The sequence below is a fragment of the Malaya genurostris genome, chromosome 2 (assembly GCF_030247185.1).
Source record: "Malaya genurostris strain Urasoe2022 chromosome 2, Malgen_1.1, whole genome shotgun sequence".
NCBI lineage: Eukaryota > Metazoa > Arthropoda > Insecta > Diptera > Culicidae > Malaya > Malaya genurostris.
In genome coordinates this window covers 275,324,748-275,350,742 of record NC_080571.1, presented here as the reverse complement: position 1 = coordinate 275,350,742, position 25,995 = coordinate 275,324,748, and the positions used below count along the sequence as shown (strand labels likewise).

General features: G+C 37.9%; 1 protein-coding gene across 1 annotated transcript in view; it reads left to right on the top strand.

Moving 5' to 3' along the window:
- Positions 1–25,995, top strand: part of LOC131429230 (cytochrome P450 4C1-like) — a 77,641-nt gene that overhangs the window by 14,017 nt on the left and 37,629 nt on the right. The window contains exons 4-8 of the mRNA XM_058593280.1: positions 3,195–3,377; positions 5,595–6,021; positions 6,616–6,784; positions 13,170–13,175; positions 17,111–17,379. Coding sequence (XP_058449263.1) covers positions 3,195–3,377; positions 5,595–6,021; positions 6,616–6,784; positions 13,170–13,175; positions 17,111–17,379 — 1,054 coding nt within the window. The remainder of the gene's footprint in view (positions 1–3,194; positions 3,378–5,594; positions 6,022–6,615; positions 6,785–13,169; positions 13,176–17,110; positions 17,380–25,995) is intronic.

Genomic DNA, 25,995 nt, shown 5'->3' with positions numbered 1-25,995 from the left:
ACATTATGTATCGCTAGAGAAACAGAGCGAAGGAATATCAAACAAGACATTTTCGAGCCGACGTCTTCCCGATAGGGTGAGAAAGATTGTTAATCATTTGTATCGATCATAGAGGCTTTAACCTTTAGGTCATTCGCCTCTTAGGGCCAGAAAAACTCTGACCCTATGTTCGAGGTTGGAAATCCAACCCCGATATATCTCATCACCTGAGTAATCAGACATCCGCTCTCTGCTTTGGTATATCTTCACTCTGTTGTTCTACCGATACAATATGCAAGCTCGAAACGCAATCAAAAGCTTTCTTGCACGATGCGTCCGATGTTCGGATTTACTGGGTTGTTGCTAGACAGCAAGACAAAAACGTGCCATAAAACGATTTGAAGCTTTAAGGGCTGATGCCAGTTGTTAGCGTAAAACCGTGTCGCTCGCTGTGCGTATTACATTTCTCTTCATGCTCTCTCGTAAATGTGTAAAATGACTCTCGGTGTGGCCGGGTGGCCAAGAAAGTTTTGATATTTTCGGTTACAAGTTTCACTACATCACCTAAAATCCAATAAAGCTACCGCTTGTTTGGCAGCCTTGATGAGCCGATTTTATTTCTCTCTCATGTTTCGTTACGTTACCAGGCAGAAATTGTGCCGCCATAGAAACGTACTTACCATTACAAAAATAACATGCACTTAATTTTTATCGCGACAACTTATATGTTTTTATGCACTAATCGCATCTAAACTAAATTATCTAGACATTGTCAGGATAGATTTTGATCCATGCTTTTGAAGGCGAGATATTCAATGAACAAGTTGAAAGTTGCCGTTTTCAGCTATGCAACTCTTCCTTCAGAAAAAAGACTTTCCCGACCGCTAAAGTCAAACAATCATTCTGAAAGTTTCACAGAATAATCTAAACTAAATTTCTACGATTGTCTGTTGGGTTTTTTGATATTCTTCACCGTTTCTGAGGAAATCAGATTTGAAGCGTGAAAATAGCCCTTTAAAACGCTCTAAAACACACTGGCCTCAGCCCTTAATTGGTGTACTCTGATCTTGTGTCATGCAAGCTCGGAATTTCATGTTATGTCGTTTCCCCATGAGAAATTGACAACTACCTCAGGATAAATTTTGAGTGCTTAAGATTAATTTCTAATTTATATTAGATGAACTCGATTGATAATGAGAAATAATTTATCGCTTCAACCGAAATCGCAGAGTGGTAGAGAAACTTAACGCTAAAAAACTACTTGCATAAAAAACTTGAACACAAGCTTGGCGAAGAGAAGCTTAATTATCGAAGTCGCAAGTATGTACAAAGATATAATTGCATATATTTGGGATAACGGTGTAATTTCGTCGGTCATAAAACAAATGCAAATCAAGACAAATGATGTCCAGTGTTGGTTCGGATTGATTGAACTTTTTGATTGTAGATCATTAGAAATTTTGGTTGCCTTGTTCCACATCAACGGCTCGAACAACCCCATGGGGCTGATCATTGTAGTTTTTATATTTATTATGGGTACATTAGAATTATTTAATTTTTAATGTAATCGTGATCGGTCGTGTCTTGTATACAACCCTCTAATTTTTGATATTCTTCACCGTTTCTGAGGAAATCAGATTTGAAGCGTGAAAATAGCCCTTTAAAACGCTCTAAAACACACTGGCCTCAGCCCTTAATTGGTGTACTCTGATCTTGTGTCATGCAAGCTCGGAATTTCATGTTATGTCGTTTCCCCATGAGAAATTGACAACTACCTCAGGATAAATTTTGAGTGCTTAAGATTAATTTCTAATTTATATTAGATGAACTCGATTGATAATGAGAAATAATTTATCGCTTCAACCGAAATCGCAGAGTGGTAGAGAAACTTAACGCTAAAAAACTACTTGCATAAAAAACTTGAACACAAGCTTGGCGAAGAGAAGCTTAATTATCGAAGTCGCAAGTATGTACAAAGATATAATTGCATATATTTGGGATAACGGTGTAATTTCGTCGGTCATAAAACAAATGCAAATCAAGACAAATGATGTCCAGTGTTGGTTCGGATTGATTGAACTTTTTGATTGTAGATCATTAGAAATTTTGGTTGCCTTGTTCCACATCAACGGCTCGAACAACCTCATGGGGCTGATCATTGTAGTTTTTATATTTATTATGGGTACATTAGAATTATTTAATTTTTAATGTAATCGTGATCGGTCGTGTCTTGTATACAACCCTCTAATTTTTGATATTCTTCACCGTTTCTGAGGAAATCAGATTTGAAGCGTGAAAATAGCCCTTTAAAACGCTCTAAAACACACTGGCCTCAGCCCTTAATTGGTGTACTCTGATCTTGTGTCATGCAAGCTCGGAATTTCATGTTATGTCGTTTCCCCATGAGAAATTGACAACTACCTCAGGATAAATTTTGAGTGCTTAAGATTAATTTCTAATTTATACTAGATGAACTCGATTGATAATGAGAAATAATTTATCGCTTCAACCGAAATCGCAGAGTGGTAGAGAAACTTAACGCTAAAAAACTACTTGCATAAAAAACTTGAACACAAGCTTGGCGAAGAGAAGCTTAATTATCGAAGTCGCAAGTATGTACAAAGATATAATTGCATATATTTGGGATAACGGTGTAATTTCGTCGGTCATAAAACAAATGCAAATCAAGACAAATGATGTCCAGTGTTGGTTCGGATTGATTGAACTTTTTGATTGTAGATCATTAGAAATTTTGGTTGCCTTGTTCCACATCAACGGCTCGAACAACCCCATGGGGCTGATCATTGTAGTTTTTATATTTATTATGGGTACATTAGAATTATTTAATTTTTAATGTAATCGTGATCGGTCGTGTCTTGTATACAACCCTCTAATTTTTAACCTAAAATCTTCTAACTGCTCTGGCTAATGCACACGTACTCTTAAGCGGTAAGAAAGTGGTTTTCGGGTGTACTTAGTTTATTGTATAGATTTTTTCTCAAACAGATCCTCGACTATAGGTTACTAGTAGCTTAAAATTTTGTATAAAATATGCTCTTGAATGTGTTATTGGAAGTGAATACCTTTGAACAAAAATTCCAATTATTTCGAGATAGATAATAGTTTTCAGTACAGTACTTGAATTGAACTATACACGTCATGTTGGTACGCGTTCTTTGAAAATTCACTTATAATTCTTTTTCATTTCATTTAAGCTCGTGATGGAACGAAAGGAGCTCCTATTAAAAAAAGCCACCAACAACAATAACGGTAACGAGGAGGAAGATATTACCAGACCCAAGATTCTCGTCGATCAATTGCTGACAACAACCAATGAGGATGGTAAACCGTATTCGGACAAGCAAATTACAGACAATGTATATGCTACTATGACCGGGGTAAGATTGGCATTGTTTTTTGGCATTAAAAATGCCTTACTCTTCACTATATGAGGCCGGGTGTCAATTAAAAGTTTCAAAAATTGTCGCGTAACCTTTTTGTGTCATAATTTTGAACGTTAATAACTCGGTCATTTGTTGATGGATTGTTATAATTTAACAACCAATCGATTCGGAAACCTTTAACTTAAACATGTATGACGACGTCGTTTCAGTATTTCAATAGTATACTATTGAAAAAATGGTTGGAATCGACCTATGTTTTCATCCACCAATCCCTGTTGTACAAAATGACGTCAACTTCTTGTTCGTCATAGGAGGCTTTGCGTCATGCATAAAAAACACCGTATCGTTCTGCGTAGCATGAAGAGAAATCTATAAATATATGCTGCAAAATATTTCTTTGCCTAGTTGATGTTTGACTGTGAATGAAACAAGTAGCTCATCCAGTGAGCTGATGACTGAATTGTATATGCGTTCACTTCCTGGATTGTCGCTTTTGCATTATGTGTTGGTGAAATTAGCTGCTGTCTGCGCAACACCGTGTTCGCTTGAGTATCTTATATATCATCTAGCTATTGAAGAACCGAATCAGCGTGGTTACCGATTCTTTTGAAATATCCCATGTATTTAGCAAATTTTTGGTTGATTTTGCCATTAAAATGCCTTACACTTCGCTTCCCGAGGCTGGGTGTCAATTTAAAACATGCAAAACTATTCGCGTAACATTTTTCTGTCATAATTTTGAACGCTTAGAACTCAGTCATTTGTTGATGGATTTATATAATTGAACAAACAATCGATTCGGAAACATTTAACTTAAACTTATGAGACAACGTCATTTGAATATTTCAATTGCATACCATTGAAAAATTGGTTTGAATTGAGTATTTTATTTTAGTTCTCTGGTAACTATCAGGCCAATTTAGAATTATCGGCGATAGATTTTTCGGATCTAATTTGCAGCAGATTTTCCTAATATAAATGATTCCAAAGCTTCAATATTGTAAGCTTAAAAATGTTTTAATTTGTCAACGGATCGGTTTGCATACTTAAATCTCCATTCCCATACGAACAAAACGTGACAATGTGACTGAACAAGTTGTTGTCACACCAGGAATTAAACGCTTCAAAAGATTCAAAATTAAATTCTGAAACTTATCTAAAAGCGATCTCCTCGGTTTAGTAGTTCAAATTAGTTCCTCAGGCTCACATACACAGTACAATTAGATACAATATCATATAGTTTCAAAGATAAACTAAAGGTTAGCTTACCTGCGATTTTACATGTATCATTTGAATAGGAACCCTCGTAGAATTTGGTTAGCCGCCAGTTTCAGTTCAATTATTATTTGCTTCCAAACAATAAGCGTCTGATGGCTACACGCGTTGTAACAATGACAATGTTCATTCATGTGTTAATAACATCAAGTTACAATATGAACAAAATTTCGGAATTTTGTTGCGTATCCATTCCGTAGATTCCTAATATTCCAAAGCAAAAATCAATGTAAGTAACTAAATATTTTATGCGAACTGTTTCACATGTTTTCTTCCTCGTATTGTTGCCATATTATTTACCGACACTTTCCGAAGATTATCGACGATTTTGAAGGATTAATAAAATTACACCATTACTGAGATTACTGGTACAACATTCTCTTAGATCGATTAACTGTTTAAAAAATTAATAAGTCCACCCAGTGAACGACCATTATTAGGTTAAAACTGAGGGTAAATAAACGATATAAATCAAATCAAATTAATAAGTTTGCACGTTTCTCGAAAATTATCATCATAAAATAAAATAGTTTCATTTGTTCAAGTTTAAATCTTTAGGTTGTTTGTATCAAAAATTGAGCTTTCAAGTAACTTTGAAGTGTAGTGAATTTTAGTGTATCATCATCATTATCATCTTTAGTTTTGTATTTATTATGAAGACCGTAGAAACGTTTCATTTTTAATGTTATTGTGCTCGGTCGCGTCTTGAATACAACCCTCTAATTTTTTTAAACACTTTTATTTGTCAATTTTTGTGCATTGAAATTATTCATTGATTCTAAGTTTTGTTTGAATATTAAATTTTAAACTAGTTACATCAAGCCTATTTTTAATGAATGAAATGTAACAATATAAAAGTTCCAAAATAGTCGATCTTGTCGATACTGGGATTTTTTTTAAATTGATATAAAATGGCAAATGTCTTCCTTTCTTTAGGCTACCGACACCGCAGGTTTGCTGACGGCCTACTCCTGTCTCTTCATGTCGTTCTATCCGGAGGTCCAGGAACGTCTGTATGCCGAAATCATCGAACACTTCCCAGCCGACAGTGCCGAGCTGGATTTTGATCCGGAAACCATCAAAGAGCTAAAATATACCGAGATGTTCCTGAACGAAGTACAACGACACTGGACCGCAGTGCCCCAGATTGCACGGCAAAATATCGCCGAGGTCGAAATCGATGGCGTGAAAGTACCCCCGGGGACCATTTTCGTTATGAGTTTGATTGAGTTGCACAAACGAAAGGATGTTTGGGGCCCAGATGCGGAGCGGTTCGACCCGGAGAATTTCTCCCCGGAACGGGTGAAGGACCGTCATCCGTTTGGATACCTGCCGTTCAGTGGTGGCAACCGGATTTGCATTGGTGAGTACAGAAGGGTGCTAAGATTGAAGCCGGAGGAGATTTTGAGCGCGACTTGGGGCGAACTACGATCTTGATTGCGTAACACAACATATCAAACGTAAAAGTGCTGATGCTGCGTACGGAGTGATTGTATCTATATTTGTCATTTTAGTCGGGCTACGAAGCGATTTGATAGAGTGATCCGGGAACGAGCTCAGTATGTTCTTTTCGACCATAAAAAGTGCGAAAGGGATAGGGTAGTAGGGTTCCATCCCAAATGTTTAATGTTTAAGGTAGGGATTTTCGTCTCTCAAGAAGTGAAGAATGGATTTCTAGGTTTGAAGAAAAACATTAAACTATCACCCTTTGGCTTGGTTTGAAACCAAGGAGTCAAAAATTGAATTGATATACAATTCTGAATGATTAATTTCAATCGCACCATGTGAATCTGGTTCTTCGAAATGAAATACTTGATTTATTTGAAACATTGGCGACAGATCTTTTCTTAACCAACAGATTATCAAAATCGTTCGTCACGCTCGATCCGTTTTCGACCCACAAGCAAAAAAATCTTGCTCCTATAATTTCAAAGTTTAATCGTTTCCTTCTTTGCAGGTTGGCGTTATGCAATGTTCGCTATGAAAATAATCATGGTACATCTGGTGCGAAACTTCAAATTCAGCTCCAAGATCAAGCCGGAGGATATTGTGTTTAAGCATGACTTAACGTTAAAATTGCCATTCGATGTTATGGTACAGGTTACTAAACGAAATGTTGTGAAATAGTTAATAAATTTTATGGAAATAAGGTTTTAAATATAATTGGAAAAGATACGTTCCGGCATTCGTTTTTGTATCACATAATCTCAATTTTCATATTCGGTGAGCATATATAGAATTGAAGAGTTGGTTATATGGTAATCCTAGTTTGAACATTTTGCGTGAATTTCCAAAATTGTTTTAAGCCCGGTGCCTTAAACATGAATACAAAAACAATATTATTATTAGAAATAACTTAAGTGAATAGAAAATGTCTAAGTAACAAATTTAGTACAGCCTCATGCCATCGTCGATTAAATGACATAAATGAGGATTTTCTTTAAAAATGACATGAACAATAAATTTATTTTGTTTCACCCAAATAAAGGTATTACTTCACGATGTTTCATTTTTTAATGGAAACATCCTCTAGATGTCAGCAGCTTAGTAAGTGACCGATTCTCTTTGTGTACTTACTCTTCCGATTATTTCTGGAATTCAAACTAATATTCAAAAAACAGCTAAAATCACTTTTTCACTACTCTGTTCCTAATTTCATCTCATTGGATTTTTATGCATCCTATCGTTGGTTCTATACAGATACAAATAATTAAATTTATACGACATGTAAATCAATAGTACTATGAAATAGACATCAACTGACTGAAATAAAATTATATTGGAATGCATTGATTTTCCAATGAACAAGACTGCATGTTTAAACAAAATCTTAGTACTATAAAGTAACTTTCCATTCAATGGCATACTCCATACAGGTGCATGAAAATTTATGTAAATTGACAAAATATTTCATCTGTGCTAATAGTTATCAATTGCTATAATAATCAAAACAAAATATTGCACTATTAAACTCCCAGTTTTAAAATGTCAGAATTTTTCTTGAAAGGGCGTAATGTCAACTGTGAGAAAACACACGATATTTTTAAAACCAACAATTCGACTTATAAAAATCTTTTTCGCTTCCTTGCGTTTGACATTGAAAATTTTAATGTTAAGCTAATCTGGATTGATTCTTTTAAAAATATGAAAATTAAGGATGCACATACGATGAAACACACACACACACACTTGTATCGAAAACGTCGGTTTCAGGAGAACTTCCATCGTCGGGGAACTCTCTGTCGGTGTAGGCTAGATCCATCACCGGGGACTAGTCGAGTAGACGCCACAAAACCGATTCGAGTCGTCGGGGCATCAGCGAACCGGAAGCCATGCTCCAACCGGAATCTCGGAGCCGACCTCGGCACTCCTTCGGGTGTCCCGCGTGGCGTAAAATGGGATTCGGTGCCGGGAGAAATTCCTTCGCCGAGGAACTCTCCGTCGGGGTAGTCTAGGTCCTTAGCCGGGGACTAAACGAGTAGACCGTAGCGTAGTACCGTTAAGATCGTTGGGGCACCAGTAAACTGGAAGCCATCCTCCAACCGGCATCATTGGATCGACCTTACGGTCGGGCCGTGGACGGGTACCGGAGGCGCCGGTTGCGGGAGAATTTTTCTTCTCCGGAAACTCTCCGTCGGTGTAGGCTGGATCCATCGTCGGGGATCAGTCGAGTAGTCTGGCGCGACGTAGCGGCATTGGGTCATCGAGGCGCCAAAGGTGGATCGAGATGGATAACGAGAGAAACGCAGGAGCTCATTTTCTCCCAAACAAAGAAGTGCATGAGCACAGCCTCCCCCGAACTATTGAGCTTAGCTTAGTTCCGGGGGGATCGAGGCAAGATGTCCAAGGTGTTTTAGTGGGTAAGGTTCAGCCAGTCCCACTCGCTGGTTCACCACAGCGATAGCTCGACAACTACCGAGCGCGTGAGCTGGGAAAGTACATAACGTATTCCACCTTGTAGAAAACGCACACACACACATTACATTACATTTCCCTTGGCAAAGGGCAAACGTCGAAACGTCGGGCAATTTTAGAAATAAATTATTTGCCTAGTGGAAATTGATTGAAAAAGTCGTGAACATCCATTAAAATCAATCACGTCGCATACCATCACGACTTCCGGTATTTCCGGAACTGGATCTCGAAATTAGTACAGTCGAAGTAAGTTTCTATGGACGTCGAAAAACAAAACCTTTGTATTGGAATAGTTTTGAATAATATTTGCAACATTAATTTAAACAACATTTTGAAAATTTTACCACTTCATAATCAGTTTATAATAACGGACCAGGAAGTCGGATCCAGATAAACTTTAACATCCACCAATGGAACCGTGAGACCTGTCATTTGAAGTTTGTGAAAGTCGGTTCTGTCATCTCTAAGGAAACTGAGAGCACATGCTTTTATTTTTTTTTTCACATATCGTTTTGTCATTCCGGAGCCGGAAGCCAGATCTGAATGAAAATTGCAAATTTTCTTTGGGAGATCTTTTATTTGAACCTAAGTTTGTGAAATACGGTCCTGGCATTTTCATGAATATTGAGTGCACAGTGGTGTTACATACTTACATTTTGCGGTTTGCACGAACTAATTCGATTGCCATATACCATTCGTATCAGTTCTCTAGATAGCAACGAATCTGCGTGTACATGTGTGTGCAACAAAAATATGTTTGCAATTTTCTCGGAACAGATTTTCATAAACAAAGGTCAGGTTTATTTCATTTTCATCTGGAACGATCTTGCGATTCTGGAATTACAGAGTGATGAGTTGTAAAGAAGATGTAAATATAAGCTAATTTCTCAAAAATAGTTTGTAAATACCACTAGTTAACAGGTATTGTTAGTTGAATACCGAAAATAGTACTCAAACATGCCCTAACCGAAGTTCACAAGCTGAAAATCACCATCGAATGAAAGGTATTACAATTCAGTGCTGCTTTAACGTGTTAATGGGCCAGGGGATAAGATTTCTCGGTTGATTTTTCATTAGGGCGTATAAGCAAGTGACAGTTTCTCTTTAACCACTCTCTCTTTCGTCTATTGTGATGTGATTAAAAAGATTCTCTTCGATATCACTATTCTGTTTGAAAGTCGAAAGTTTCGGGTATCATTTCATGCAAAGAGTTGAGTGATAAACGTGGAAACCGCTTGGTAATTAATAGAAGAGAAAGTAAACAAAGAGAAACTGTCACTTGCTTATACGCCCTTTTGAAAAATTAACCGAGATTTATTAGTGTGGCGCATCTAACTGTGGCCATTTTTTGCTCTGTGGGTTCCGTCAAGGGCCCCCATAAGACTGTGGGACCAGTGGTACGTGTCGCTACTGTCCCTCTGTAAAAGTGGTCCTGTAACAATCTCATACGGAGTTCCTAAATTTTGTCCGTCGAATATTTCCGGTAACACCGGGTTATTGTTTAAAATTTTAGGTGAAAATACGTGAAATAAAATATGTGAAAAATCTTCTGAATTGGGCTTAAAACTGTTCCAATGACATACAAGATTTGGTCATTAGTTGATGGCCAAACGAACCCGTTTCGGCTAAACTGTTTTTTTTACAAACTAAGATCCGGATAAAAAGTCTTATGGTCTTGTAGGTTCCCTTTGAATTTGCTTCGGAATCGATTTCCATTTTGTTAATTATTTAAAACCGTTGTCTGAGGTGACAATGCAAAAAAAAACGTATGAAATGTATTTGTATGTATTTCGCCTTCTTTTTGCCTTTCTCATATTGCCTTTCTCATATAGAAATGGTATGCAATTACTGTGAAAACCGACTTTTGAACCGAGGCCCAGAGGGCCGAGTGTCATATACCATTCGACTCAGTTCGTCGAGTACACAAAATGTCTGTGTGTGTATGTGTGTGTATATGTGTGTATGTGTGTATGTAACGTTTTTTTGCACTAACTTTTCTCGGAGTTGGCTGAACCGATTTTCACAAATTTAGATTCAAATGAAAGGTCTTGCGGTCCCATACAAAATTCCTGAATATCATTTGGATCCGACTTCCGGTTGCGGATATATGAGGGGAAAATTTGCAAAAAATTGTAAAAATAAGTGCACTAACTTTTCTCAGAGATGACTGAACCGATTTTTACAAACTTAGATTCAAATGAAAGACCTTGAGGTCCCATAAAAAATTACTGAATATTATTTGGATCCGACTTCCGGTTCGGGAGTTATGGGGTAAAATGTGCAAAAATAAGAAAATATATGTTCTAACTTTTCTCATAGATGGCGCGACCGATTTTCACAAACTTAGGTTCAAACGAAAGGTCCTGTGGTCCCATACGTAATTCCTGAATTTAATGCGGATCCGACTTACGGATCCGGAAATATAGGGTAAAGTGGGTTAAAAATTGTATACCATCACTAAAAATGGGGAAAAAACTTAAAATTTTTTCTAAATCGACCTCAAATGTTTTCCAATTGATAGTTTTTATCAGTAGACGGTCAAACAAATCGACTTCGGTTATTCTTTTAAGAATCGAAGAAAATTATTTTGAAGAATACCACAGTATTATATATGATAGTATGATTGATATGAGAAAGGCATCATTACATCACTAGGTGGATTAAAACAGGTTTTTTTTGGTTAGCGTTACCTCACTTCAGATGACACCGATGAATGGCACAGTTAATTAGCATCTATTATCAGTTAATTTTCGATTATAGTGCAATGAACTTTTACAAGTGAAAACCTCGCTGTGTTGCAACCGCGAGTCGTCAAAGTACGGATAAAATACTTTTTTTCACTCGAAATACTCGATTTTTCATCGCACCAACGCGATAAGACGTGCTCACTCGTTGAGAGTTTCGCCAAACATTTTTGTTTATATTCGAAAATGTAGAAACAGTCAAACAGCGAACGACCACAAGGCTGAAGCATGCGGGGGAATATAAAACGAACATAATTATAACAAAAAGCACAATACGGACTTTTTCATGAGGGCCGGAAATTCGAAGATTTTAAATTGTTTTTTTTTATTCTTCATTACAAATCAAATTATCATAAATTTAGTTCGATTTATGATAATTTGATTTGTAAAGAAGAATAAAAAAAACAATTTTAAATCTTCGAATTTGGCTAGCGAATTATTTTTTAAAATAATGTATCTAAAAATCTTTTGATTCGATGATATTCCCATGCTCGCATTGTTTTTTAATTCTCATGTTTAGGGGCAAAACCGTACTATAAAGCTGTACACGAAAATGAAGATCGAATATAATGGGGTGCCAAATCTCGAGATACCTTAATGATTACGAAGAAAATGAAGTCTGGTCCGAATGGATTCTATGTTGGTTTCACCCTTTTGTGAGACATAATCGCCGAAAATATAGGTACTGTCTCGAAACCTGACGCCCTGCTGTGCCGAATAATTTATGGTCAAACTTTAAAGTTATTATTGAAGGCTATTTGTTTATTTTGCTACATATAATGAACGTTTTGCTTAAATTTTTAGTAAATCTAGTTTGAATAACTTATATAAAGGGTGATTTTTAAGAGGTATAGAATTTGATTTTCAAAAAAAAAATGAGAAAATTGATGAAATCTTTATTGGAATCGATAGAACGATTCAATTTTATCACTGCCAGTGCGTCAATCATTGCTGGTTTATCCTTGTAGACATGAGCCTTAACATGGCCCCACAAGAAATAGTCCAAATCACATGATCTAGGCGGCCAAATGACGGGCCCCAAACGTGAGATAAACTGTTCGCCGAAGACGATGTGGCACTGTCTTGTTGTGTGAGATGTGCCACTGTCTTGTTGAAACCGTATGTCAGGCATGCCCAATTCTTCCATTTTAGGCAAAAAAAACTCCAATCATCACACGTTAGCGCTTGCCATTCACAACATTCCGCCCATCGTTGCCTTTGAAGAAGTACTGCCCGATGATGCCACCGGCCCATAGTCCACACCAAACAGACTTTTTTGGAATGCATTGGTAGCTCTTGCAATGCTTCACTAAAGATGTGGCGATTTTGATTGTTAAAGTATCAATTCAATCAGATATGAGCTTCGTCGCTGAATACAAATGTTCGATGAAAAAGTGGATCTTCCTCCAACTTTTCCAGCGCCCATTCACCAAATGTTAGATGTTGTAAGTCGATTCATGATTAAATTATAGATCAAACTTAAGAAGTTTGACAATGACACAAGACCCCATTCATGCGTGATCTGTCAAAAACAGTGTTGCCAAAAAGATACCAGCAAAAAATTACCTTATAAATTAGAATATAAATGCAGATATCGATGTGTAGGTGTTTGAGCGTTCAAACTGGGAATAATATCCAGTTGATGTTTTATAACTTTGGTTGAGGGGTGAGTTTCGACAATGTTTTATATCGCGTATGACGTGATGGTTCGATTGAAAGTTCGATCGTGTGAATATTACGGTTATTCATAGACAACCGGCGAAAAATTAAATGAGTAGCAACACTTTTGATAGTTGGATATCCGTTTTTCACGAATTTCGGGAATAAATCGTTTCGTGCATTATATTTCCAGCAGAAAGTACATATCATCTTACAACACGATATAAGATCAAACCTTTCTCGGTCGCTAGCTACTCAGAGCATTAAACACGTGATAATATTATAATGATTAGGGAGTGTATCGGAAATAAGCTATCCACATACATTTGTGTTGTACGCATGTATTTGTGATGGTTTTTTATGCTCAGATCACAGCATGGTGTGCGTTTGGCTGTCAGCTTTCGTTTGTTTACTTGTTTGTGCGGTTGAAATTCTGCGTTTTTTAAATGTTGCGTATTGAAAAGGAAGTGAAAATTAAGGTTCTGGACACATGGCTAAGTGAGAAGGGTATTACTTTGCAATAATTGGCGAAGCGGTTTGGAACTCATCATGCCAGTGTTAAAACCATCATTAATAAGTTTGGGGAACACTATTCTTTGGATGAGCTACCAGTAAGAGGCAGAAACCCCGTTTCTGCCAACCCGAAGCTGGACCAGAAAGTGGTTTCGTTGAGAAAAATATCAATCCACCAAATTGCACTCAGCTTCGACCCATCGAACGTTACTGGACAATCGTGAAGAGGGTCTTCAAGAAGACTGGTAAGGCAGCTGGGAACATGCAGGAGTTCAAAAAAATTTGGGCTCAAGCGTCCAAAAAATGCGATGCAATACTTGTCCGGAACTTGATGAAGAGCGTTCGATCCGAAGTCCGAAAATTCGTGAAGGAATAACTTAAATTTCATCCGGTTTTCATTACGCTCAAGTTTAACCTCGTACAATAAAGGATCAATTTATAGTTTGAATAAAATATCGTCTTTCCTCATAATTTGAAAGAAAAATTTGTGGATAGCTTATTTTCGATACACTCCATATTACTAACAAACCACCACTTATTGTGATATGTTTGGGAATGCAGAGTTTTCCTCGGTTTCTCGAAGCAACATGCATCGATCTAACAATCATTCCCATTTCCCAGTAGATCTGCGTGAATCGTGCATAAAAAAACCGCATAAAAACGACGACGAGTGTATTTGAACTTTCTCTGCGACAGTGAACTACGATCGCACTGTGCGTGACCCAAACGGTCACAGGCTGTCTGCTCAGATGGCCTATTCATGTATCATCTAATGTTATTGCACGTGTATTTGGTCAAGCGTTACATCTTTTATTCGTGTCATAATAATATAAGTACTTTCACTACTAATTGAATTTATTTCCACCGCGGCTTGCCACCTTAAAACATGACCAATATAAATTGACAAATGTTGTTCCATGCACATGTACAGCAAATAAAATATGCGGTGGGGAATTTTCAAATTGGAATTGGTCGTGATTTTTTAACGGGCACATTTTTTGTTTCTTTTGTCTCCACCTTTTGCTGTGTTTACGTAATAAATCTTCGCTATCACTTTCTGTCGACCCGTAACCCATGGCCAATAACAAAGTGGCTAGCTTAGAGTTTGTTGATAGCTATCATGTTTTACTGGTTTGAAATGAATGGCAAAAAATTGCACATTTGGGACACCATGTGACCTTCGCGAATTGAAGGTAGTGGTTCAATGAACTGAAAGAAACCGAAGCAGTGGTTTGGGTTAGGATCTTGATGTTTTGATGATTGATGATAATGGATTCGATTAAAGTTTTTTTTGGTTATCTATGGTAATTGGATCTGCAGAAATATTGCATAAGTTTTAAATCTCTCAGCAGATAAAAAATTAACAATTATTCTTATGATCTCGATTACAATTATTACCGGCAGCAGTTTCCATAGATAATATCGATCAACTCGGTACCAACGTATGATTAAAAGATTGATTTCTACGATTATAGGTTTGCTACTACTGGGCTATTGATCAAGTTCGACGGTCAAATGAATGGCTGAATGCCAATATCGGAAAAGTGCAACTTAGTTGAAAAAAAAACACCCGTTTAAGTATTTTCGATTGCAGAAACCGGATAAAAACTTTAAGTACTAAAACTCGAATATGGATTTAGCAAAAATCGTTTAGAAACATTTTTGAATGCAAAAACAAGGAACTTTGAATGCAAAACAAAGATGAGATTCTTCTGAAACAAATTTTTCTATCCGGTTTTTGCAATCAAGAACAATTAAACTAGTTTTCCGAACTCGTTTGAGTATTCTTGAAAGCAAAAAACCGTGACTGAAATTTTTGGTTCCGGAGTTATAGTGGTATAAGTTATTTCGGTTCCGGAGATATAATAGTGTATAAGTATAAGCATAATTTTCGCAAAAATTTGGTCCCGGGAGTGTTTCCGAATAATCAAAGTAAGCGTTGATGCATACTTTTGTGAATCAACGTTATCAATTTGAATAAACCCGAATGAATCTACCCAAATTTGTTTTAAAAAAATGTTTGCTAAGGAGTAATTCCATAAAAGAGCTGACAAAATCAGAAGAAATGACAAAATCAAAATCGATTACTTTGCATGAAACGCGTAAATACGAAGTTTGAGGCATTTCTTTTATATGGCTGCATCCCGTTGTTTACAATTTTATTTCATCACGCATGTCGCCATTTATTTGTTTCCACCAGTTTGTTTCAAATAGCGTTGACTAATATCTTTAAAATATTGTCGTCGAGAAAGATAACAAGCATGGAAGGAATAAGTGAGAAAGCAGTGCGAAAAGTGCTCAGAAAGTTCTGCGAAAGATAGGACCGAAAAAAGACTTCGAAGTGAGTAAAACGTTCTTCATACTAAAGCTATCAGAAGCAGAAGCCGCAATTCGTAACCAGAAGCATCGATCAGGCTTAGAGTTTGAAAGCTGTACGATGCGATGCTTCTTGTGATTTCGAACTCATGAACAGTGCTGTAAAAGTTCATTCAATTCAATTGAAATCGAATGTGTGCACACACTGACCATCACTCTACTGCAGTGAACTTCACATTCTAACACACAACCTTCGCTGTCGCACCGAATGGGCATAATCCCGTCCATCATTCGTTTCTCTTTCTATTGAAGCTCAGATTAGCCACCGTCATTTTATCTATTGAAGTAACAAAATATTTCTGAAAATTCAATACAGTTCAAACCAGAGGTGTAAATAAGCCCATTTTGCGCACGGAAATGTGAATCAAGATTTTTGATTGTGAATCACAGATTTTTAATTGTGAATTGTGAAACACAGTGAATTAAAAAATTGTGTAGCAAAACTAAAATTGCGATTTTTTTTTAAATTGTAGGAACTCTATATTACACAAAGTAGCAGCAAATCTTTAGCATACGCACTCTTTCCATTACGCTGAGAACAAGTTTGCCTCATTCGTATCCGAGCAGTCGTCCGCGATACACTTGTTTTTTTTCTGCTCCGTATCAGGACGGTATTAATTACAAAATCTCGAGTGCGAAGGTGTTTCCCTAGCAAGGGCTAGCGGAAACATTTCTGTTGTGAGATCTTTCTTAGATCTAATAAGTGATCGGCAGTGATACACACCGGCAGTGATACACACCGGCAGCAGACAGTTGTGTGCTTCAGCGTTTCTACCTGTCGCTTGAATAGCATCGGCACCAGCAGTGGTTGATTCATCAAGGTCACGCGAGGGAAACAATCGAAGCGAACTCATCTATCGGCTCAACAAACCATACCGGTGAAGTAGTTTTTTCCTTATTTTTATCTTTCTATTTCTTACTACCCTATCTATTTGCTCTATTTATCTTGTTGTTGTGGGAGATATGTCTTCCGATGGGGGGAACCCCGGGGAAGATGATGATGTACCTGAAGAGGTGGAACATTTAGATGAATACTCTTATGGTGACACATCTTACATGGATATCCCCGCAACCCCTTTGGAAAAACCACTCCTCCGTCGGAAGGCCTATCAGGATGACGGATCGGTTGGCCCGTGGGTGGTATACTTCCGGCCCATAGCTAAATCTCTTAGAGTCCTTAATATATAGAGATCTGTATAAGTACTACTCGGCAGTGAAACACATTGACAAGGTGTCACCAAATAGACTGCGCGTCGTCGTGACTGATCTGAAACAAGCAAACGATATTGCTAGCAATGAGATCTTCACGAGGGAGTATCGCGTCTACGTACCTTCTCGGATGGTGGAGATCGACGGTGTGGTTCGCGAGGAGAGTTTAACGGTTGAAGATCTTATGAAGGATGGGATTGGCCGCTTCAAGAATGTCGATCTTCAACCAGTGAAGATATTGGAGTGCAAGCAATTGCACTCTAAATCGGCACAAGATGGGAAGTACTACCCATCAGACTCTTTTCGTGTGACCTTCGCCGGTTCTGCACTTCCGAATTACGTTTTAGTGGGAGGGGTTCGTCTACCTGTCCGGTTGTATGTACCGAGGGTAATGCACTGTTCGAACTGCAAAAAGATGGGACATACGGCACCATACTGTTGTAACAAACCACGGTGTGGTAAATGTGGCGAGGGACACGGGGATGACTCATGCAGGAAAACGACCGAAAAGTGTATTTACTGTGGCGAGAATCCGCATGATCTTTTTGAATGCTCCAAGTACAAACAACGCGAGGAAAAGCTTAAAAAAGCGAGTTTGCTCTTTTGTCGACTGACGCTGATGCTTCTTATGACCCCGGCGTAGGACCTTCTTCTCTTCAGCTAGGAACAAATAGGAAAAGACCAATTATGTCCTCTCCTAACCTTCCTCGCAAAGGTCTAAAAGTACTACATCAAAATGAAAATAAAACATTAAAGTTCAACCAGAAAAATTCCGTTGAACCCAAGCCAATACCGCCTGGATTTCTAAAATACAACCAGGAATTTCCTGCGCTTCCAGGGACACCGAAAAACCCAGGTGATCCCAAAACACAACCAGAAAATCCGACAAACTCTGGATTACTAAAATTCTCTGATATCGTGGACTGGATATTAACAGCCTTCAATATAACTGATCCTCTTAAAAGTATTCTAACGGCTTTATTACCAACAGTAAGAACATTTTTAAAACAGTTGACAGAACAATGGCCCCTCCTTGCAGCGATCGTATCTATCGATGGCTGAAATACCTACAGAAATCGAGAATATGATCACTATACTGCAGTGGAATTGCAGAAGTATCATCCCAAAATTAGATTCTTTCAAATTTTTGATAAATTCGCGTAACTGCGACGTATTTTCATTGTGTGAAACATGGCTCACTTCAAATATAAACTTTGACTTCCACAATTTCAACATTATACGCCTGGATCGAGGAGACTCCTATGGAGGGGTTCTTTTAGGGATCAAAAAGTGCTATTCGTTTTATAGAATTAACCTCCCCTCGATCCCGGGCATTGAAGTTGTTGCTTGCCAAATCAGAATTAGAGGCAAAGATCTTTGTATAGCTTCTATCTACATACCTCCCAGAGTCTCGATAGGGCATCGACGACTGGCAGACATCATTGAGCTTCTTCCCACCCCGCGGTTAGTTTTAGGAGACTTTAACTCGCATGGTACGGGGTGGGGCTGCCTATATGATGATAACCGTTCTTCGTTAATTTATGATCTGTGCGACAACTTCAATATGACAATTTTAAATACGGGTGAAATGACACGCAATCCAAGACCGCCAGGCCGCTCTAGTGCGCTGGACTTATCCCTTTGCTCGACATCACTACAGCTAGATTGCAAGTGGAAGGTAATCCCTGATCCCCACGGTAGTGATCACTTGCCGATTTTGGTTTCAATATCCACTGGTGCACAAACACCGACATCAGTCGATATGACATATGATCTCACGAAAAACATCGACTGGAGTTCCTACTCGACCGCGATATCCCAAGCTCTCGAAACGAAACAACCAGATTCGCTAGAAGAAGAATACAAATCCCTAGCTGACTTGATCCTCAACGCCGCGATTCAAGCCCAGACCAAACGAGTACCCAAAACTACAATCACTACGCGACCCTCAACCCCATGGTGGGATAAAGAGTGCTCGGAAATATATAAAACAAAATCATCCGCGTATAAAAAATTCGGGAACAGTGGCAAGCGCGAAGACTACGAGAAATATGCATCACTAGAAAAGACCCTGAAAAATCTGATTAAAGCAAAAAAAAAAGGTTACTGGCGTCGGTTCGTCAATGGCCTATCTAGGGAAACATCGATGACCACTCTGTGGAATACAGCCCGTCGTATGAGAAATGCAACCACTAATAACGAATCCGTAGAATATTCAAATCGCTGGATATTTGACTTCGCCAAGAAAGTTTGCCCGGATTTTGTTCGCGAATCGAATGTCTATCGCGTCGCGTCCTCTCGATACAGTGAAAACGATTCCCCCTTTACGATGACGGAGTTTTCTCTAGCCCTCTTATCGTGCAACAACAATGCCCCAGGGTGTGATAAAATTAAATTCAATTTGCTTAAAAATCTTCCCGATATCGCGAAAAAACGTCTGTTAAACTTGTTCAACAAGTTCGTCGAACAGAACTTTGTTCCTCAAGACTGGAGACAAGTGAGGGTTATCGCTATTCAGAAACCGGACAAACCAGCCTCCAACCACAACTCGTATCGGCCGATTTCAATGCTTTCCTGTATTCGGAAACTGCTGGAAAAAATGATTCTGTTTCGTCTCGATGAATGGATGGAAACAAGTGGCTTGCTTTCAGATACACAATTTGGCTTCCGTAAAGGCAAAGGAACGAACGATTGCCTTGCGCTGCTTTCTACAGAAATTCAAATGGCATTCGCTCACAAGAAGCAAATGGCATCAGTATTCTTGGACATAAAGGGGGCTTTTGATTCAGTTTCCATAAAAATTCTCTCGGAGAAGCTGCACAAGCATGGTCTTTCCCCACATTTGAACAATTTTTTGCACAACTTATTATCGGAAAAGCACATGTTTTTTACACATGAAGACTTGACGACCTCACGAATTAGTTACATGGGCCTTCCCCAGGGCTCATGCCTCAGCCCCCTTCTTTATAACTTTTACGTCAATGACATCGATGAATGTCTTGAAAATTCTTGCACGTTAAGGCAACTTGCAGATGATGGCGTGGTGTCTATTACAGGATCCAAGTCTACCGACCTGCAAGGACCATTACAAACTACCTTAGACGCTTTGTCTACATGGGCTCTACAGCTAGGTATCGAATTCTCCACGGAGAAAACTGAGTTGGTAGTATTTTCCAGGAAGCGTGAACCTGCACAACTACAGCTTCAACTAATGGGTCAAACCATAGCTCAGGCCTTCACATTCAAATACCTCGGAGTCTGGTTCGATTCCAAAGGTACCTGGGGATGTCACATTAGGTATCTGAAACGAAAATGCCAAAAAAGAATCAACTTTCTCCGTACAGTGACCGGGACTTGGTGGGGAGCTCACCCAACAGATCTTATAAGGCTGTACCAAACAACGATATTGTCAGTGATGGAGTATGGATGTTTCTGTTTCCGTTCAGCCGCGAAGATACACTTTATCAAGCTGGAGAGAGTCCAGTATCGTTGCTTGCGTATTGCCTTGGGTTGTATGCAGTCGACTCATACGGGGAGTCTCGAGGTACTAGCGGGAATTCTACCGCTGAAAAACCGTTTGTGGGATCTCTCATATCGACAACTCATTCGATGTAGCGTCTTAAACCCGTTGGTTATCGATAACTTTGAACGGCTAGTCGAGCTTAATTCTCAGACCCGATTTATGACATTGTACTTTGATTTCATGTCACGTAACAATTATTCTTCTTCATATAATCCTCACAGTGTTCGTTTCTATGATACTTCTAATTCTACGGTGTTTTTCGACACATCCATGAAAGAAGATATTTATGGAATCCCGGATCACGTATGCCCTCAAGTGATCCCAAATATTTTTAATGACAAATTTAGAGAAGTCGACTGTAATAAAATGTTTTACACTGACGGATCACATCTCGACGGGTCCACTGGCTTCGGTATTTTTAATGAAAATTTCACCGCCTCCTATAAACTCAGTGATCCGGCTTCAGTTTACGTCGCAGAACTAGCTGCAATTCAGTATACCCTTGAGATCATTGAAACTTTGCCCACAGACCACTACTTCATTGTATCGGACAGTCTCAGCTCTATCGAGGCTCTTCGCTCAGTGAAGCCTGGAAAGTACTCGCCGTATTTCCTGGGGAAAATACGGGAACAACTGAGTGCTTTATCTGAAAAATCATATCGGATTACCTTGGTTTGGGTCCCATCACATTGTTCCGTAAGGGGCAATGAGATGGCGGACTCACTGGCCAAGGTGGGCGCATTACAAGGTGAAACCTATGAAAGACCAATCTGCTTCAATGAATTTTTCAGTCGTTCTCGTCAAGAGGCACTCGTCAGCTGGCAAACCTCCTGGAATGATGGATATCTAGGACGGTGGTTACATTCCATTATACCGCAGGTATCGACGAAAGCTTGGTTCCGAGGGTTGGACGTGAACCGGGACTTTATTCGCACAATGTCAAGACTTATGTCCAACCACTCTTTGCTCAAAGCGCATCTTCATCGTGTTGGCCTTAGTGAGAGTAATCATTGCGTTTGCGGAGACGGTTATCATGACATCGAGCATGTTGTTTGGGTGTGCTCCGAGTATTGCGACGTCAGACTCCAGCTAATTGATTCCCTTCGGGCCCGAGGTAGACCACCTTATGTTCCAGTCCGTGACGTTTTGGCAACCCGAGATCTCCTTTACATGACCTACCTCTATAACTTCCTCAAAGCTATAAACGTGCAATTCTAGTGCCCTCTCTTTCTCTTTCTTTCTTCTACAGTGGTCCTACCCCAAATGAACTAAACACTGGTCAAGCTGAATTGCTGGAAACCATCCATAAATGACACACCGACATCAAAGTACACCAACAAAGCATCCGAGTCTAGTACAGTCTCTTCCTCGTTACAATCTGGAGAACGTCAAGAACTCGGAAATGAAAAGTGTTTTAAGAAGATGCAAGCTATTAATGAATGATTTGTAATACCAAAATATGTTCAAAATCAATACAGTATAGGTCCCACCCTCCTGACACTCCTTTACTAACTTTAGGGGAGCAGGTCGCCCCATAATACGGCTTCCACTCATATCCACCTAACAACAAGATAATCGGCCACGTTAAGCTAACGCAAATGAGCCCAATAAAAATTTTATTATAAAAAAAAAAAAAGTTTGCCTCATTCTCAGAAGACAACCATGCGCGGGTGAAGAGCTTTAACTGCTCTCACAAAAACTCGTTCGCGCATTTATGTACCGCGTAATGAATGTACGACGCTTGGTACGTTCTCAGCGCATTCAGCAAAGAACGAGGTTCGAGTGCTCCAGTCGCATAAGAATAGGCGTCGCAACATGTGCTAATTAACTCTCCTATAAGTCCCCGATCACAATATAACTGCTACGCACTGATGAGTCTAAGATGAAACGTAAAATCAAGTGACAATATAACATTTATACAATTTTATAAGAATAATTAAGCCCTACATTTTTTATCAGTTGTATTTTCCTAGACTTGTTTAATTACTTTCTTCGGCGTACGGCACAATTGTTGATAATTAGGTTTTCAAAAGCTGGGAAAAGTATATGTAACTATTCAATCATTCTAAAGCTTTTTTTATCTACTTCTTGAAAATCCTGGTGCGATCTTGTCCCACACCACCTTCAAGTTTATTTAAAATTGTTTGCGTGGTCGTACATAAAAACCATTCAAATATAATCTAGAATGAAATTTAGTAATCACGTTAGTAATTTAAATTATATTGAACTACTTTTTAAACCTGATCATATCGATAATCGGAGTAATTTTTTAATGAATTTCGATTCCGAAAAATATTTTAATAGGCATATTTTATCGAACTTATTTCGTCAAGATAAAAATATCTGATTTCTACACAATTAGATAAAAATGAAAGGTTCGTCATCAATATCCAGTATTCAAAAATCTTTAAGATCTCAAACAACTTGAAGCTTAAAGAGTGGGTTCCAAGCAAATACGCATAATTATTACAACAAACGACTTTGAATCTGTTAGATAAAATAGATAACATTCAATACGTGGAATGAATCCCGCAGCCGAGAGAAACACGTAGAAAGTTTTCATGCAAAATCAACACATCTGCTCTGAAAGTACCGGCTAAGATTTTATCTGGTTATCACATTTAAAGTTTTTTGCTCGGTTCTTGCATTAAAAATATCTTTATACGTTTTCTGCTCAGGAAAGTTCAAGTCCGATTTTGGCACACAAAATATTAATTCGATTCGGTTATTCAAAATAATTAGAGGGGGTTTCAACGATAAGTTTCACTTATCAGCCGTTCGTATACGGCTCAATCACTTTTGGAAATCTGCTATGTTTGAAACAGTATCACCTAACAGCAAATTTTTGATAAAAAACTTTGGAAATTGATGTATCATTTATGTCTACAAATGTTAACTTGAATATGTGTATTAGGCCACAGGAAAGTTTTTTGTTGTTGTCGCTCATTTGAATCACGATATAAAAATCTAAAATTATTGTGGTCTATAACTCCAAAATGCAACTGGTATCGATTGATCCCCACGAACTTATTATAGCTATTATGAATTGATTCTGCGATTCCCGAATTATGTGCCTTTTAACTTTATGGTTATTAACCTCTCTGGATCACAAAACTTTACCAAAGAAAGTAAAACCGGGAAGAAAAATTAACACAAAAAGGTTATAAATCTTCAAAACTGGCCTCGCACATACATTTCAAGTTACTTTCTATGTCGAATATATGAACAGAATCAGGAATATATTCAAAAAATTATGGCAAGTTTAATTTTTCTGCTCAATCGCTTCTACGAATATTCTAGGCATATTTGAATCTAATTAAAAAGCTCTACTAATATGTAAAATATCCTGCAGTTGAATTCTTGAATTTTAAAGGCAATGAAACTGTCAACTTCGCAGATACCCTTGAATCCGGGCTGGAAAAATCAAGATAAAAAAATCATCAAATCATAATCATTAGCGAAGATGATCGCCTTGATCTTTCCCAATAAAGATCACCACTGATTTAATCCTTTTAAGAACAGTTGATCAGTGATCTTTGAATCACATCGATCAAATTCAATACTGATCTTCAGTCACACAAAATCGGTAGTGATATTGAGCTACTATTAGCACACTGCACAGATTCCTGTAAGATTTTCCATTTTCACTGCGCAAGAGCAATTCGCTATGCATAATTAGTAGAAAAATATACCACACCAAATAGTGATTTTAGCGACAAAAGACTTTGTTTTACTTTTACCGATGATGTTCGTGCACTATTTAGATTAAACCCAATAAAACGCTAATTGACATGAATTTTATTTATAGCATTAATAGGAGCGCAACATTTCGAGCAGCGTTTGAATTGACGTAGCAAAGTTCTGCACTCCTGTTACTTTTGTGTAGGATATTCAAGCTAAATAGGGTAATAATAATCAGCTCCATGGCGCGCTTTGCGTGTGGTTCTTATCATTATAATTATTATTTATCGCATCATGTATGTTAATATTATTATCTGTTTATATTGATTATATCACTCCACCACGACGGTATTGGTGAATAAATTTCAAAAACATCACGAAGTGTGGAATTTCGATACGATGGATGTAATAAACCCACCTAACGAGCCTAAAATTATTGATATCGGATAATCCATATCTGAGAAAATTGAGCTATAATCAGTTTTGATATATCATTATTATATCATCGGACCCGTAAGTGACAGTCATTTGAACTTCAAACCAGTTTAATGAACACAGAATAGCATTAAAACAAGCCTAACTTTGTTGAAATGTGGATTCCGAATTAGACAGTGATACTGATAACGAGGAAGACATTTTTAAATTCTGAGTAAATCAAAATTTATCATTGAAATATCTACAATAAATATGAAAAGGTAATACTAACTATTCATATTCACTGTGAATAAAAAAAATTTGATTATTCCCACCCCTGGTTCAAACAGTCGAAATGGTCGATTTTAACTTGCTGGTGATAATTGAAAACTCGAAAGAGAACCGCCAAGAAGACAATGAAACAGGTAGACTACTTGGCACTACGAACTGAGCAAGCAACACTTCAAGTGACTAGGTACGGTTATTCAATAGACGATGAAGGGATATGCTGACTGTCAACGGTCATAAATTTCATTTTCATCTAGTAATATTCGATTGAAATGAAGTTTTACCGCACTTCCAATTAGCAAACTTTGTTCTAGTACTGAATTCATTAATTCTTCTCGCAACGATTTTACGATTGGAAAAGCGCACTTTTTTTGTATGATGTGCAACAAGTTTGTTTCATATGCTTCACAACAGTAATATTGGTAAGTGGAAACCGAAATTAAATCTGTTTGAATGATCTTGTCGAACAGTCAGTTGAATAACTGGATGTGGAACTTAATCCACTCAGGTTTTTGAATTGGATTCACAAGCAGTAATATGAATGAATTTTACATCCCTTACAAAAACGTATTGAATCAATTGTCTAACATATCTAACAAAAATAACAACCGATCTGAAGTATTTGTGAAACATACCAATTATAACAAGTTTTAATTCATTCAGGGGTTAGATAAATTTTGTGCTAGGGCACATAACCGATTTTGATTTGTTTACGTTTCGTCTTTGACTCATCAGTGCATAGCAGTTCAAATTGAACTGCTTTATGCAAAACTCGGCTAACCCCTCAATGACCAAACGCCTCAGAAAAAGAAAAACCCGGCCAGAAAAAGTGGAAAACACGTTTTCTTTCGGCACGTCAGTATAGACACTGCATTTCGATGCAAAGAAAACAAGTGTTCTGTAAATGGGCTGCTCATGAACGACAAAACCTACTTGAAATTTACGATTACAAAACTATGCTGGGGCCATAATATTTATTATATGGTGCAAGAGGTGTAAGTCGAAATAAATGGTA